Source organism: Fulmarus glacialis, unplaced genomic scaffold (assembly GCF_000690835.1).
Source record: "Fulmarus glacialis isolate BGI_N327 unplaced genomic scaffold, ASM69083v1 scaffold19507, whole genome shotgun sequence".
In the NCBI taxonomy this organism is placed as follows: domain Eukaryota; kingdom Metazoa; phylum Chordata; class Aves; order Procellariiformes; family Procellariidae; genus Fulmarus; species Fulmarus glacialis.
The window spans coordinates 13,813-29,885 of NW_009222852.1; the positions used below are offsets into that span (position 1 = coordinate 13,813).

Genomic DNA, 16,073 nt, shown 5'->3' on the forward strand with positions numbered 1-16,073 from the left:
CCAGAGGAGTCAGGCTCCTGCGCAAAGCGTGTCACTTCAACGTGTCACCCTGGCACGCGTGTCTCTGAAGGGGACAGATGGGATCCTTGTGGATCCGCAGCCTCACGGGGAGCGTGTGCTATCCCTGCGCCCTGCTGTCCCAGCCCTGGCGGGATGCTGTCGGGTCAGGTGTGCCATGTGGGCCAGGAGAAGAAGGGTCCTAGAAACCACAGGATCTTAAAGAAGGGGTCAAAGGGAGCCTCTTCACTGGACTGACAATAGCTGCTGCTGTTCGGATCTAGCCCCGTCCTGGCACCTTCTCTCGAGGTGATGCCGGAAGGGTTGAACACATGCTTCTTTTTAAGGACAAAGCTGTGGTTTTGTTGGAGCGCTTTCCTCTTGTGAAGGGTGTCAGGCAGGTATCTGGAGCGCAGACATGGAGGGCGAGCAAGCTGGGACCGCTCCGGGCCCTCATATGGGGAGCAGGTTGGGGTTTTGAGTCTTTTGAACGCTGCTGAAGCGACTCTCGGTGTGTCTTCGGCACGTGCCTCTTGCTAGACGACGACTCTGTGCTCTGCCAGCCCTTTGGCTTCGGGAGGACAGTGGAGGGTGATGCGCCTCTCCTCAAGAGGAAAGGTTGCGGTTGCAAACACTTCCCTTGAGCAACATGAAAAAGGATGAACCTACTCTCTTCCCCGCTGCATCCCTTTCCTGGTGTGAAGCTAATTAAGGTAATGCTGCTGTTTGGGACCTCCTTATCACTGAGGGCATATTAGCAATGCTTAGATAAGAGCTTGTTTAACTTGCCTGCGAGACTGAGCAGATTGGCTTTAAAAATGGAGGCGGCTGGTTAATGAACGGGAAGGGAATTCCCTGAAGAGCATCGCAGTGCTGAGAAATGTCCTGCGAACGTGATTCTGCTGTGGGTTTCCCCTGTTTGGGACCAGAGTCCTATTTCCTTAACGGTGTCCAGAATGAAACTGGAAGAGTGCACGCATAGTGAAGAAACTAGTTAACGTGGGGTGCTCCTAAAAGATACATAATGCTGCTTCTCCCCTGGGATCTGCCCCACGGTCGGTACCTCGTGGCTGCCAGGGGCTGTGTCCAGACACAAACCAAGCCTCCTGCTTGGTTTGGGACCTCTGTGTCTCGGGGAAAGCTCTGGGGCTTTGGCTGCAACCTGAGGCTCAATTCTGCAATGAACTGGAAATTCAGCAGTAGCTTCAAGCCCATCTGGAAGGCGACGAGGCTTTTGTTGCCAAAAACAACTGATGTGGTCAGCACGGTATTGCTGAGGCATCTGTCTGGTGGTGGCTTGGTGCACCTTGGGGACCCTCCCGTGTGCAGCTTGTGCAGGAGATGATCCAGGTGAACGCCGTGACGGCTGCATTGGGGTTTAGGGCCTTTTGTAAAGGATTTGGGTGGTTTTCTCTTCCTCTTGGAGTAGAAAGGCACCTTGAACTTGTGCTGATCCTGCTGCTGTCAGATGGAGGTAGTGGTTGGGACATTCCCCAGCTCCAGGGGTCAGCAGTGGCATATTTAACTATTCATACTAGTTTCTCATTCTAGCTCAAACCCTCCTAATTTAGTCTTGTGCTTGTGGGTCTGGGAAGGCAGAGCTGTGCCAGTTTGGATTTGGAAAACTTTTCTCACCCCAGTGAGCCTCTTCTCCTCCCTGCAGGTCTACAATGTTTACATGGCGGGCCGCCAGCTCTGCTCGAAGCGGTACCGGGAGTTTGCCATCCTGCACCAGAATCTGAAACGGGAATTTGCCAACTTCACTTTTCCCCGTCTCCCCGGGAAGTGGCCGTTCTCTTTGTCGGAGCAGCAGCTGGATGCCCGGCGGCGAGGGCTGGAGGAGTACCTGGAGAAAGGTACTGAGCTGGGAGGAGAGCCCAGGCAGCCGTATGCCACCTTCCTTGCAAGCGGGGAAACAAATCCTCAGGGTACATCCTTCCACGGGTGGTCCAAAACTTCCCGGGTATCTGTTTACCTGTGAGGGAAAGAAGCTTGTTTGTAGCTGGATTGGATTTTACGGCTGAAGTGGTGAGAGGGAGCTCAGACATGCCACAGCTTAATGATGCATGTGTTACCGGCTTGCGCTTGCAGTGCACTTCCAACAACAAAATGTATAATTAGTTTTTTAACGCATAACGAGCTTTTATTTGTAGTGTCATGTTGCTCACCCATAATCTTGGAGATGAGGGAGCACGGGGAGGAGGAAGAGGAGGGAAGCTTTGGAGCAAGGAGAAAGTCATGTTTGAGGCCGTTCTCATCAGGGAGCTCAGCTCAACCTGAGCTTGCTCACAGCTGAACACTTTGGTCCTTTTTAATCAGAATTGTAATGCCTGCAGCAGAAGTTTCCTTTCGGTTGAGTTCAGATGATGGGAAAGTGGATGCAAAACCTTATCTCTGTATCAGAGTGCCTGGCGAAAAGACGCAATCCCACATTTTGCAGCAAAGAGGTGGTAGATGGGATTCGGGGAGCAATGACCCCTCATTCCTATGATGCTATGTTATTTTCTTAGTTGCCTGGAAGCAGCTCAATTAATTTGTGTGAGTTAACAGCCTCTTTCCTTACCCAGCACCTGGGATTGAAGCCCCCTCTTCCCATAAGATGTGGTCAGGTGTTCCCCACCCCGCTGATATCTCAGCCCTGCCTTGCCCAGCTCGTTCGTCTTCATCCTCGTTTTCCAGCTGGCTGGAGGAAGGGGCAGGCTGGTTGCATCTTAGAGGCAACATGATACAGTCTGGGTCCAAATTATTTGCTGAACTTGGCCTAAATTCCCAAATAGTTTCAGTCCCTCTGGAATAACTTTTTTTTTTAGAGGCAAAAGTACTATTTATGAAATTCTTGCCCGCTTTTAAGTATAGTCTAAACCTCCTGTTGGCCGTGTGCCTGGGGCCTGGATTTCACCCACGGGGAATATCTCAGTGAGTTACTCAACACCTCTTGTCACTTGCTATTGTAGGGGATTCAGACTGGATCAGTCTTCGTGCCAGGACACCTGATACAGACCGGAAAGCACTTGCTTTGAGAAGGTTTTTCCAGGCTGGAGATACCACCTTTGTTTCACGCCGCCCGCAGAACAGACAGTTGTTGTTTCCATGTCGCTTTTGGGCCTGTCCCGGGAGGGGAGGGCTCCCCCTTTCCCCGGGCACCCCACTAACCTGCGCTCTCTGTCCCGCAGTGTGTTCGATACGTGTCATTGGGGAGAGCGACATCATGCAGGAGTTCCTGTCGGAGTCGGACGAGGTAGGCACGTAGGCGATGGTGCTGAAGCTGTGCTGTGACCTTCCTTGTTACAGAGGCCATAAATGCTTGGTAAAACTGGATCAGAGAGCAAAGACGTTCCCTGCCAAACCCTCAGCTGGTTGAACAGAAAACCGTGGCAAAAAATCAAGGCTGGAGTTTGCTGTCTGTCATTGCACATAGGAAACCTTTTCTCCATAGCAGCAGCTAAGAGCAGCTTTGGTGCTGCTCTCGGAGGTGTGCACAGAGCAGGACCAGCCACGAGGCCTCGTTGCGTACCCTGGCTCTCTGGCAAGGGGCGACCCGGCAAAAAAATGCATTCGCTGACTTTCCTGCTGGTTTCTGTGCTGGTGGCAGCCCAGGTAGCTTTGCATTTGTGAGCTGTTTGTATTCGTCAGCCTTTGGCATAAAGGCAGCAGGCACTCTGAATACCAGTCTGTCTGACTTGCTCCTCCCGAGACGCGAGTTGCAGGCAGCAGCAGTGAGTTGCTATTTGCCCTTTAACTGTTGTTCTTTTTCCAACCTTTCCATGGTGCGTTAAGTTGCTGTGTCCCGGAGTTTTCTTTTGCTCTTCACTGGCAAACCCGTGAATGGAAAATCCTACCCCGTCGTGGTCTGAAGCAGTTTGCTCAGCTTCCTGTCTCGGAGCAGAGCTCACATCTTCCTTCTTTCAGAATTTCTGTGGTGCAGACTGGAATTGGATTCTTGAGGCTTGCAGAGCAGCTGGTTGTTAGAAGTGACCATTTTAATTGGCCAGTGCGAGGCAATAAATAGTCCATAGAGCTTGGGGCTCAGTTTGTGTGATGCTGATTTCTGTCCTCTCTTCTTCCCTCCTTCAGAATTACAACGGCGTCTCAGACGTGGAGCTCCGAGTAGCATTACCAGACATAACAACAGTGACAGTCAGAGTCAAAAAGAACAGCACTACAGACCAGGTGTACCAGGTGAGCTACTGGTTTTTTTGCCTTGACTGGAAGATTAACGTAATTCGGACGTTAACAAGACCCCGTGGGCACCCACTTGCTCCTCTCGAGTGCAGGTGGGCATCAGTGATGCTGCTTTGCTATAGCAGAGAGGACAGGGATGCTAGAGAACTCTAACCTTGCGCCGTGCTGAAGCAGCGTTTTCGCTGGCAGGCTTGGCTGCAAGGACAGAGTCATCGCTGAATTAATTTTCACTGATAATATCTTAAAGCTGGCGGATGGCTCTAAGCACTAGACAGATTGTGTGTTATGGCTTGCAGTGGCTGCGGTGGAGGAGTTGGATCCAAGAGCTGCCTGCAGCCAACACACGAGTCTCGCTGTGGCTGTGTGGCAGGACAGCAAGTTGAATATTAAGTGTAGTGACCCTTTTGGGGAATCCTCTGGCCAGATTACAGGTTTGCGAGTGGCCGGAGGCCCAGTGCTTTAAGCGGAAAACTAAGGACGACTGACTTCAACCAGCACTGCTGGAGGAAAGGTGGAAGCTGTTGATGAATTAGGAGGAATAAGATGATGTGGGGGAGACCCTTTTTGAAAGGGGAACTAAAAATGTTGCTGCAAGCGAGGGAGCCAGAGGGTTGCGAAAGAGCAGGCTCTTGAACTCCAGGTCTGCATGGCAGAGTCCTGCAGATGGGATTCGCAGTACGTTTGTGCGCCTGGGACACAGCCGATTGAATTTCACGTCGCCTTCGCCGAGGTCTGTGACTTTTGGCCGTGGTACTAGCGTGCAGGACTGAAGCATTGTTGGAGAAAACTCCTAGGGGAGGTGTGCACAGCTCTTCTATTAGGAACTGAAGCTGAAGGCATCAGAAGAAAAGATGACCTAATTGTCAGCCGTGGTGGCACTTAAAATCTAGAGCAGTTTACAGGAAGGGGAAAGCAGGAGAGTCCCAGCCCTTGCTTAAGAAAACATCTGGTTTTACTGGAAGAGTAAAATTCAGGTTTTCCATCTTGACTGACACCTCGGGTTAGGGAATACTTGGGAATAACCTGTATGAAGCTAGCATTACCTGGGAGGGGGATGGACAGCTGCTGGCTCCTGTTTTTCTCATCCCATTTTCCTGTTCGGTTGCTCTTTAGGCTGTGGCTGCGAAAGTCGGAATGGACAGTATTACCGCAAACTACTTCGCCTTGTTTGAAGTGATCAATCACTCCTTTGGTAAGTCTTTTAATCCCCTCGGTGCTGACGAGCAACTGAGGAGAAAGCTCTGCAGTGCTAGCAGAGCCCAGTGGCCCTCTCATTTAGGTCTTATCTCTACTCGCAAAATCAGAAGCCCCCGGGAGGAATCGGGCAGGCACAGTAGGCTCTGATAATGAGGAGCCCTCAAAGTTTGATGGCTTTTTTTGCTGCCGCTTGACTTTCCCTTTCTTAAGCAGTTCAAGGAGACGAGCTTTTTGTTAAACTGAGAGATGCATTTTACTTTAGTTCAAAGGGTCCAGCGAGCTTAGAAAAAGTGGGCAGCGTTACTGTAACGCAGCTGTCTCTGGAGAGGGGGGCACCAGCAGTGGCTTGGGATGGATTTTTTCTTTTTCCTTTGCTGGAAAGGAAAGTGGATCGAGGGCACACTCAGTCTGTACGCACGTAGGTGTGGGTGAGTGTCCAGGTCTTGGAGGGGATGTGCTGCAAGCTGCATCTTAGCTTCTCATCTGTCCTTCTGTGGTTAAATCCTGATGGTATTTGAGGCTTGACTGTGGGATTCTGGGCGATCATTTTGGCACTTTAGTAATTGCGATCCTTCCAGCTTAGCATGTGCTGGGGTCTCCTGGCTGCTGTTCAGATCCCTCACCGCAGCAATTGCTGATTCCGCCCAGCTTCATGTTGGGTTTGCTGAAGCTGTAGAAAGACCAAAATGTCGTGGTCACGCCACAAAATGGGTGTAGTGGCTGGTTTGTGGTTTATTTTTTCCCTGTGCTGCGTTTTAAGCCAAGTGTATTTCTCATTCCCAGCTGAGTACCTTCATTTCTGGATTGTCATCTCTATATGCCTCAAACTCATCCTGTTGTTACAGCAAACTGTGCCTTGTAGGAAGAGATTTCTAGGGCTGTTCCTCATGCTCACAAGATTCTGGCTGAATGGCCGGGGCAATTTTTAGCTACTTAAAGCCCTCCTAAAATGACTCATCTCACAGAACAGGCTAGGTTTGCATTCAGATGCTGACCCTGGGGCAGCCAAGATCGCCAGTCTCCTGTAAAACTGTTGGCATCGCAGAACTGCCTCTGCCACGGGGTTTGTGGTCACTTCTTGAGGGTTACCGGGTGCTGGTGTGTCAGAGCAGGACACAGACGTAGTGAGGGAAGACCAGGGCTGGAGGATCGACATGCTTTGAGATTGCCGAGGCCGGGCAGGGCTGTGTGGGGAGCTTTGAGCAGGAATACCTGCTCTTGGGAGACGGGACGCTGCAGCACGCTGGCACAGTCTCATGCAGGAAGCTTTTATGGTGCCAGACTCTTAACTGGAGCTATTAATTCCTCGTTCCTGTGAGCACTTCTCAAACTGCGCTGGAAAGTAAAAACTCCAGTTAACCTTTCTGGCTTGTGCTTTCTGGACACTCACTGTGAACATCCACATTTATTACTGTCTGGATACACTCCATTTAATTTCTTTCGAAACCATAAGCTCCATCTGCAGTAAGATAGTGACCATATACCTACCTAATGAAAGAGACATACTAGCACTCGCCTGTTTTTTGTCCATCATAGCTAGGTAAAGCAGATCTGAACACAGTAAATGTCTCGAGGGGGGCTCGCTGGTGGCAGCCTGCCAGGACAGGGGGGACCTTCTCCAGTGCCCCCATGCCGTGGGGACAGTGCATAGGTCCAGGGCACTGTGGTCCTAAGGCTTAGGCAGGGTGGACCTCCCTGTGCGCAGCAGGGGCTGAAGTCAGGCTGTTGTGCTGATGCTTGAGAGCTGCGCTGAGCTCTCCGATGGGCGAGAGGAGTTCAGTCTCACGCAGATTCCTGCCTGTGCAGTAGAGAACCAGCGTGGTCCGACACTATGGATGCTGGTATTGAGAAAAGCTTCAGGGAGGAAGGTCAGGGAGGAGAAGAAAGGGTCTTGGAGCAGAGCTGGGGTCCTGATCCTGGCTGGCTCAACTGAAGGGCATCGCCGATGTTGATTCATACGGCAGCTGGGCTGCGGTCACAGACGACGCTGCTGACGCTGTGCGGGGCTGTGTGCTTACCTCGATGTCTTGTGCTTTTTCCAGTGCGCAAACTGGCGCCCAACGAATTCCCCCACAAACTCTACGTGCAGAACTACACCTCAGCAGTGCCAGGAACGTGCCTGACCATCCGAAAATGGCTCTTCACTACAGAGGAGGAGGTTCTTCTCAATGACAACGACCTGGCAGTCACCTACTTCTTCCATCAGGTAGGTGCCCAAGAGCTGTAATTTTTTACTGGAGGTAAGGCAAGACAAGTGCCCGGCTCCCAGAACTGCTCCAAACACCACTATCCTTTGGCATACTGGCAACAGAGTGTGAAGTTGAGGGCCAGTCCTGCTTGGGTAGCTTCAAGGAGTAGAAGTCCATGGTTGGGTGAATTGGCAGTGCTGTGAACTTGTGGCCAAGTCACAGTCGGACCGGGAGGCAGGACTTTGGCCACTCTCATTGCGGGGAAGTTGCCTTCCCAGAGCGAGCTAAAAGGATCCTGGGAGGCTGCGCTCCTTGGGTCAGATATGTTTTCCTCAATTCTCTGTGTTGTCAGTGAAGATGTCTGTGACCAGCTGGGGAACAGACTTCTCCCTGTTCACCCTAAGGAAAGGGGATGTTTCTGCCTGTGATTTCACTTTATGCAGATCCTCTGGGACGAAGTGAGTCCGAGAAGAGCCATGTTCTCCCATTGCCTGTATGAAGCCAGTCTAGGATGACCAGCTCAGAGGTAGATAACTGCAAAGTTCAGGAAGATGAATCCTGCTCTGTCTCGACCACCAAAAAATGCTGTCCCAACGGTCTCTGAACTGGGCCTGTACCAGCCTCTGGTACAAATTGAAATAAAAATAGTAGTTGTCAAATTCTTTGATCTCCTAGACTGGCTCTTTACTGGCTGGCGGTTTTACAAGCCGCTTTGTGACAGGGGCAGGAGTCCTTGTTGGAGTGTGCAGCTGAGGAGCGAAAGTAAGGGGCCGTGTACCTGCTCAGTCCTGAAGGAAAAATAACATTTTCATGCCAACACTCCAGCAGCACAGTGGGTAAAAGCCAGCACTGCTCTGCTGGAGACGGCTGTGTCTGGAGCGGAGGGGTTGTACCAGCCTGTCCTTGCCTGTGGCTGAAGCCAAAAGCAGCGTACCAGGTACCAGCATTTCCAGATCCATCCTCTTTTGCCAGGGGACATTCTTCCAAAGTCCTCCTAGACACGTAGGCATCTGTACGCTCCCCAAGGCAGTCAGAGGCTCGTGGAAGGAGTCAGCAAGTGCGAAGAATCATCCCTCTGAGCCTGGCCATCCTTCTGCCTCTCTGGGCACACTGGGCACCTTCTGGGGCTGTGAATTTGGGTGGCTGTTCAAAACAGCCTCGGGGCCAGCCAGGGAAGGCAAAGCATTGTGACTCAGTGAAGAGATCCTCTCGTGTGACCTCCTGGGTTTCCTTTCCCTTTTTCTGTTAAGGCGGTTGATGATGTCAAGAAAGGCTACATCAAAGCAGAGGAGAAGTCCTACCAGTTACAGAAGCTGTGTGAGCAGAGAAAGATGGTCATGGTGAGTTACCCTACCTGTCCTGTTTGCTTTCCTTCCTGTTTGCAATGCTGTGTCTGGAAAGGAGACACTGGCACAGGTTGCCCAGAGAAGTTGTGGATGCCCCATCACTGGAAGTGTTCAAGGTCAGGTTGGACGGGGCTCTGAGCAACCTGATCTAGTGAAAGATGTCCCTGCCCATGGCAGGGGGGGTGGACTAGATGATCTTCAAAGGTCCCTTCCAACACAAAGCATTCTATGCACACAGCCTTGAAAAACACATCTTTCTTGGAAAGCAATAACCATGGAGAGCGGTGGGGGTGTGGGCTTAGTACAGGAGGGATTGGCAGGGCGTGCAGACACGCAGGAATGCCAGGCGCAGGGCTGGGGCGGTCACCAGGGGTGGCCAGGCTGCTGCAGGAACCAAAACCACCCCTCGTGCCTGGCGCGTTCTAACAGCGGCTTGTCCTTGGCAAGATCACCCATTGACTCGGCTCCAAACAAGGCAGTGATAAAACCTTGTGGGTTATTGCCAGCGTTGAAAGGTGAGGTGCTTAACATGTGGTGTAGCAATCCTTCACCCGCAGCCCTTCAGGGATGGCTGTTTCTTCCTAGTAATTGAGAGGCAAAGGTCTCTTTCTGTCTCAGACTGCCTCTGAGATGGCGGTGCTGGGCTAGCCAAGGGAGGGGTTGGTCCTGGCCTACTCGTAATGAGAGTTTCTCCCCGCTCTGTGCCTTAGTTTCTTTTTTTTTTTTTTTGTCCGGCAGAAGTCTTCCCGGATTGCAAATCCTGTGTCAGAGCTCGCTGTCTGGTCGGGGATTTTCTGCCCCTTATCACTTTGCCCAGCAAATGCTTGGGGGCTTGGTATGACTTGATGAGCCTGCCTGGCTTGGGGGAGTGAAGGGGATGCCCTGAGCTCATCTGGCAGACGCAAGCTTGGCTTGAGGATCAAACAGCAGAAGAATCTGACTTGTAAATAACTTCCTGGGTTGCTCGGGGCTGCTGGTACCGAGGGAGCGCAGGCTGCCCTTTCCCTGACTCGCTGCACCCCGCCTGCGTTCTCGTGGCCAGCTTGGCTGCTCTCGAAGAGCAACGGCCTTGGGAATCCCCTTCTCCAGCTTGACTGGTCTTGGTCGGGCCTCTCCTCAAAGCCCCTTTGACTGCGGTAGTTCTCAGAGGTCCCTGCTGGGGGGACCTTGGGCTGGACCCCAGAAGGGTCACCTGAAATGCTAAGCCAAGAAAGTTAATTATTAACTAATGATAAGGATCATAAATAGACGCTTCCTCCTGTGGGTTGTCTCATGGCTCTTTTGTTTCTGCTTGTCTCGCTGGCTTTCTAATGACCAAAGAAAGATCTGAATCTTTGGAAAGGGTATATCCCAGCATATATATATATATATATACACCCCCCCACACACACACACACCCAGGTGCGGTAGGGCCCTGCTCTAGCAGGAGGTCAAGAAGACAATGTCTGTGTCCCAAAGAGCCTACGAAGTCAAAGTACTTCATTCTCTGCCTCCCCCCATGTTATTAAGGGTCCTGCCTGGAGCACAATGCTTGAGGATTTGGCCCCTTCCTCCAGTCTGGATGTGGCTTGTTCCTTGGTTAAAAAGTCACTTCAGACTTTGTTGTAGTTCTGCCCTGCGTAAACCTTCCTCGTGCTACGAGATGTTGCAGGGCTCTGGAGCCCTGGCCCCTGGAGAAGCTCCTGGCTTCTCCCGCGTCCCGAGCTGTGACTCTGAGTTCCCAGCGCTTCTCCGGTGTCCTCACAGCGCTGCTTTGTCTGAGCTACACTCAGAAAGAAAAAAATAGTCAAAATACCTCTTTGGTGCTTTTCATGAGTTGTAGCATTTGCATCAAAGGACTCTGAGAAACCCAGATCCGCCTCTTTTTCTGGTCTCATCTTCAACCTGTAACGATCAGGAGGACGGCTCTAGCGAGAGCGGTGCTTTCAGTCCCAGGGCTGCTTTAGCTGTTTGCTCAGATCCGTACCCGTGAGCATGGTCACGCTGATCGGCGACTCCGGCTGCACCAGCTCTCCTGGAAAGGGCTTTTGGCGTTCGAGGCCATGAGGAGCTCTGTGCACGTCTGTGCCTGGATGGATCCACGTTTTGTGGAGGGGAATTGAGCAGCTGGAGGGGTCTCCTTCCTTCCCCTAGCACAGCCTGCGGGTTTTCGGTTTCCTTTGGAGGGGACCCGGCCTCCCTGGGCTGGGGTGAAGCCCAGGATTTCCAAGGGGGTGATTAGCACTAGGGCGTGCGAGAGGTGGAGGCCACGTGAGAAGCAGGAGGGTGCGGGGTCCCCGTCCCTTTGTCCGAGCAAGCTAACGCCTGCGTCTCTCTCTCTGCAGTATTTAAACATGTTACGGACGTGCGAGGGTTACAACGAGATCATCTTCCCCCATTGCTCCTGTGACTCTCGGCGGAAGGGACATGTGATCACAGCCATCAGCATTAAGCACTTTAAACTCCATGCCTGCACAGAGGAGGGCCAGCTGGAGGTAAGGGGGTTTCTGCCCTGAGGTCCCGGGGAGCTGGGCTCAGCCCCTGGCCTCCACCTTGGCTTTGCACCAGCACCGTGTCCCCGCAGCTCTGGGGCTCAGGACTGCTGCTGAGCAGCATCCGAAGGGATTTTGGCAGTGGTCGGGAGCGCAGGGGTTTATCTGGCTGCTCTGTGGGTGTTAGCGTGTGTTTCTGCTGCTGCTTCCTCGGCTCATGCCTGTCTCTGCAAGGCTGTCCGAGGCATCCTCATTCCCCCTTCGCATGGCTTCACTTTTGCCACCTGATTTGCCTTAAACCTCCCCTTCCTCGCAGTCTGCTGGGCTCTGGCCTCACCTGGGTTTTGTCTTCCTTCAGAACCAGGTAATAGCATTCGAATGGGACGAAATGCAGCGGTGGGACACAGACGAAGAGGGAATGGCATTTTGTTTTGAATACGCACGAGGAGAGAAGAAACCCCGATGGGTTAAAATCTTCACCCCCTATGTAAGTACCCCTCTTCTTTGCAGACTTGCTAAGGAAAAGCCCAGAGCCTGCTTCTTTTCCCTCTAGAAGCTGGAGGAGCACCCTGTGCTCCAGCTTTTAGGGTGGGAGGAGACGTGGGGGCCGGTGGCCACCAGGAGGAGCCCGCAGCACAGGGAGCTCTGGGCAGGCAACCAGTGCCAGACATTCTCCGGCTGGAAGCCAGGGCGGCTGTCTGGGGCTGCTTGCTGCGCTGAGAGATGCTTGCTTTCTCTTTGCAGTTCAACTACATGCATGAGTGCTTCGAACGGGTTTTCTGCGAGCTCAAGTGGAGGAAGGAGGTAAGAACCTGTAACTGCAGGGAACCGGCTTCACCTTTTACAGGAGGCTTTTAGTGGCAAGCGTTTCTGCCTGGTCCTCAACGGCAGCTTGTATGAGGAGTAATCGGACGCTCAGAGGAGTGATACTGGGTCTCCAGGGAGCACGGGGCTAGACCGGCTGGCTTTCAAAGGCCTGGGCTCTGTGGGTGGAGGGTGTTTCATGTTGCACCTGGAGCAAGGAGCTCCTAGTGCTGGGAAAGCCTCATGCAGGCGTGACTGACCAGGATAACCAGTTCCCAGGCTGTGTGACTGTGGCCGGTCGCTCCCCGGTGTCTGCTGTCGAATGCAGATGGCAAAAGGTCCGTCCTCCGGAGAGATTATGCAGGTTGCTGAATTATTCAGAAAGGGTTGTGAGAGTCTCTGGCGAAAAGCTGCTGAGAGGTTTTGTGCTTTTTTTTTTTTCTGAATCCCAGCCTGAGATGCCTGCTCAACCTTCTCCTGTCGAAGCTGAGCTTAGACCTGGCTCTGTGCCCCGGGTGGGGAGCTGCACGCGAGCCAGCCCACCCTGTCATCTTCATCCCCACTGCTGTGCTTCCCCTGTCCTCTCCTCCCACCTGAGGGAGACATTTTATCACCTTGCGTCCATCTGCTGCTCCTCTTTGGGGTTGCCCCACATCTGTTGTTCCCCAAGGACTGCTCCCATCAGCTTCGCTTGCGGGGAGGAGGCAGAGAGCAGCTAGAAAAGCCACATGCAGTCGGCTTGCTCGGCCAGCTCTGGGGTGCTCTGACCCGGGTTCGCCCTGTGTGCGGCTACCGAATCACCATCCCGTGTCTCTGCTGTCCCAGAGACGTTGCTCTCCCTTGCGGGGTCAGAGATAAGCAGCTGTTGGAGGTTGGATCCTCTCTTGTTGCCCTTGATCTGATCAGTGCTGTTGGCATCAGCCCTCCAGTTCCCACTGGTGGATTGTTTCTGCCAGGTGATGGATTTGGGTACCTAAAACAGGGCTTGAATGCGGCAAGTCTGAAGTGGAGATCCAAGAAAATCTGCCCTGCAGCTGCCTGCTCTTAAATGGGAACAATGCCTCCCTCTTTCCTTACCTGGGAGTTCCCTGCCTGCTGGGCATCGGCCCACGGCAGGGTGTTGGTGCTCATCCTCGGCGTGGCTGGGATCCAGGGTTGGCACCGTGCTGGGCGCGGGAGGCGTGTTGGAGACATGCAGAGAGCGCAGGGTCTGGACCATGGCAGCCGTGCTCACTGGAGGATGTAACAGCGGGATGGAGGAGTATAAACCTGGAAGAGTTTTCCAGGAAATAAGAAAATGGAATTCTTGGCCTGCCTTAGCTTGAGGGGTGGAAGCTGAACCTCCCATGAGTGACCGGAGACCTGCGGGCAGGCAGGGGCAAGGAGACCTCCTGGTGCTGGGCTGTGCTCCAGAATCTGCGGAGTCCCAGATCAGCCCGTTTATCCGGTGGATGATTGCAGGAGCAGCGGTCAGGAGCCTCCCCGGAGCCCAGACCCACTTTGTCCCAGCCCTGAGCCTTGCAGGAGGGAGGCCGAGAGGTTCGATAGCCTGTGGTTACACAATTCAGCTTCGTAAGGCACCCAGCACTCCCGGTGCACCATGTGCAGAGCCAAGGAACTTGGCTCTGGGGTGTGTGTCCCAGCTGGAGGTGACATCTCTGTCCCTTATAGGAACAAATCTTTGTGGCTCTCATGTTGTTTCATGAAGTAGAAGCTGCCCGAGTGGGTTGCCTGGCTTATTGTCCGAATCCCAGCTCCTCCATAGCTCCCCGTGTCCGACGTCTATGGAACGCTCCGGATCTCATCCCAACACCAGCTGTTCAGTCTCCTCCCATCCCGCCTGGCTCTGCGTTTTTATTTATACCCTTTTTATTTTTTTCCCTTGTAAAGGTGGAGGAGGAAGCAACAGACAAGGATAACAAGAACTGCAGTAAAGACAATATGTGCAGCAAGGTAATTGGGCTGAAAACAAACAGCATCTGTGCTCTCTGAGCCAGTCTGGCTGCTCTGCTGCGGATGTAGTGTCTCTCCTGCTTCTCTGCTCCAGTTCCTGTTAGCGTAGGACAGTGTCCTTTCGTAGTGGCTTCTCCTTCGAGGGAACCCGCAAAGTAAAATACCCTACTGCTGCTTTTCATGGGATAGAGATGGCTTTGCGCTTAAAGGCCTCTTTCCTGACGGTAGAAACACGTGATCCCGACTTGCCCGTCTCCTGGACTCTGCCAATCTTTGGATGACCCGGAATATGACGCTGCAGCTGATGGCTGAGATCCGAGCCGCGGCTCCCTTCGCCTCCCCAGAGGAGAGGGAAAGGGCGTGGTTGGAAAGGGGACAAACGCTTTGGCTCTGCACTTCTTTTAAAGGACCAAAGACTTGATCCTGCAAGCCGCAGGCTGGCGGTGTGTGGTTTTTCTCTTTTGTTGTTCTGCAGTGGAGGAGTAAAGACCTTTAGGGATTGACAAATGCTATTTGCAGCGCTGCTTTAATAGCAGGGAGCAAAAACGCTTGTGTTGTAGCACCTTCTAAATGCGCCTCTCTCCTCCTGCTTCTCTCTGCCTGGCCGTTTCCGCATTCAGCCCGGACAGGATTTAAAGCTAAACACTTTAAATTGCTTCAAGATGTACCGGGAAGCATCCATGAATGCCGCCTGCCTGTCTCTAGGATACCCCCTTGTACGCTTTTATCCCAGCACCTTTGCCATAGCATAGGCTCGGACAAGGCTTGCCGAGAGTCGTCTAACGCTATAATGCCCTGGCGTGGTGTCTGCCAGGAGCTGCAGCCTCTGCAGATGCCTCTCTGCGAGCCGGAGGCTCGTAGCATCCTCCGCGGGGATGCAGATCCTCCACGTTCTGCCGCCGTGGACCCGGCGCTTTGCCATACTCCCACTTCAAATCTTACTTCTCTGCTCAGGTATCGGAAATAGCTGCAGTTATTTAACTTGTGAGAGAGAAAGTGCAGTTGTGTGTAGTGAGGCTGAAAGTTGTTAACCCCAGCGGTACTGGTAGGTGCTTCTCTCGGGTAGGAGTTGTGTTGTGTTGGCTAGAAAGTGTTGGACATCAAAGAGGGCAAGAGCCCCTGTCTGACTGAACAGAAAGCTGTAGTAGACGGTGTGGGATGTGTCACCCGTTCAGGAAAGAGCCGTGAAACGCGGGGGTGTGGGAGCCTCCCGCCCTGTGTAATACTTCCTCTGCCAAACAGATCCTGCACGATAACGCTCCCCGCGATCGTGCTGGGGTAAACCCTCTAGTCCCAAAACACCGTGTGCTGCATGGGGTGTATCTGAGGAAGAACAGGCAAAGGTTTTGTGTGCACAGTCATGCGTGTGTTCCTGTATTGCCCCTTCAAACTTAAAAGCAGGTGTTTGATGTCTTCTCTACAAAGCCTGGAGACACCGAGAGGGATTTGCTCTTGCTGCTCGCAGGTGAACGGGGCGGCTCTGCAGAAACAGCCGCAGCTCGCCTTAGCCATGCTGGGGCTCTGCTCCCCTTCTCATCGCTCAGGGTGAGCCCCCAGGAAGGGACCGAGGATTGTCTAGCTCTGGAAATAAAACTGCAGCAGGGGAGCTGGTGGGTGAGTCGGGAGAGCTGGGGGCAGTGGAAGAGCTGGGCCCGGAGCTGCTGGCTCCCAGGGACTGCTTCAAACTTGTCCCTTGCTTATCCCCAGCAGCAAGTGAACCAGTTTGCCTCCAGGGAGGAGGAGGAGGTGTCGGTGAGGGTGGCAGACCTCCCTGGGAGGATTTGTTGCAATCGGCACAGCCGTGCCAAGGAGCGAGCTGCGAACCAGGCTCTGGGCTTCATGCTGCAGCCTTTGAATGCAGCAAAAGCTGCAAGAAGCAGCCTCTGCCATCGCGTCTCCCCTCCCCAGGCTCCACACCTCGCTGCAGCCCCGGC

At 53.2% G+C, this 16,073-nt stretch overlaps 1 protein-coding gene across 1 annotated transcript in view; it reads left to right on the forward strand.

Annotated features, from left to right (window-relative positions):
- SNX27 (sorting nexin family member 27) overlaps nucleotides 1-16,073 on the forward strand; it is a gene marked incomplete at its 5' end in the record, with an annotated part of 24,432 nt that overhangs the window by 5,820 nt on the left and 2,539 nt on the right. The window contains 10 exons of the mRNA XM_009581608.1: nucleotides 1,661-1,853; nucleotides 3,171-3,235; nucleotides 4,072-4,176; nucleotides 5,293-5,371; nucleotides 7,419-7,582; nucleotides 8,816-8,905; nucleotides 11,236-11,385; nucleotides 11,741-11,869; nucleotides 12,127-12,186; nucleotides 14,077-14,139. Of these exons, the coding sequence (XP_009579903.1) occupies nucleotides 1,661-1,853; nucleotides 3,171-3,235; nucleotides 4,072-4,176; nucleotides 5,293-5,371; nucleotides 7,419-7,582; nucleotides 8,816-8,905; nucleotides 11,236-11,385; nucleotides 11,741-11,869; nucleotides 12,127-12,186; nucleotides 14,077-14,139 (1,098 nt within the window). The remainder of the gene's footprint in view (nucleotides 1-1,660; nucleotides 1,854-3,170; nucleotides 3,236-4,071; nucleotides 4,177-5,292; nucleotides 5,372-7,418; nucleotides 7,583-8,815; nucleotides 8,906-11,235; nucleotides 11,386-11,740; nucleotides 11,870-12,126; nucleotides 12,187-14,076; nucleotides 14,140-16,073) is intronic.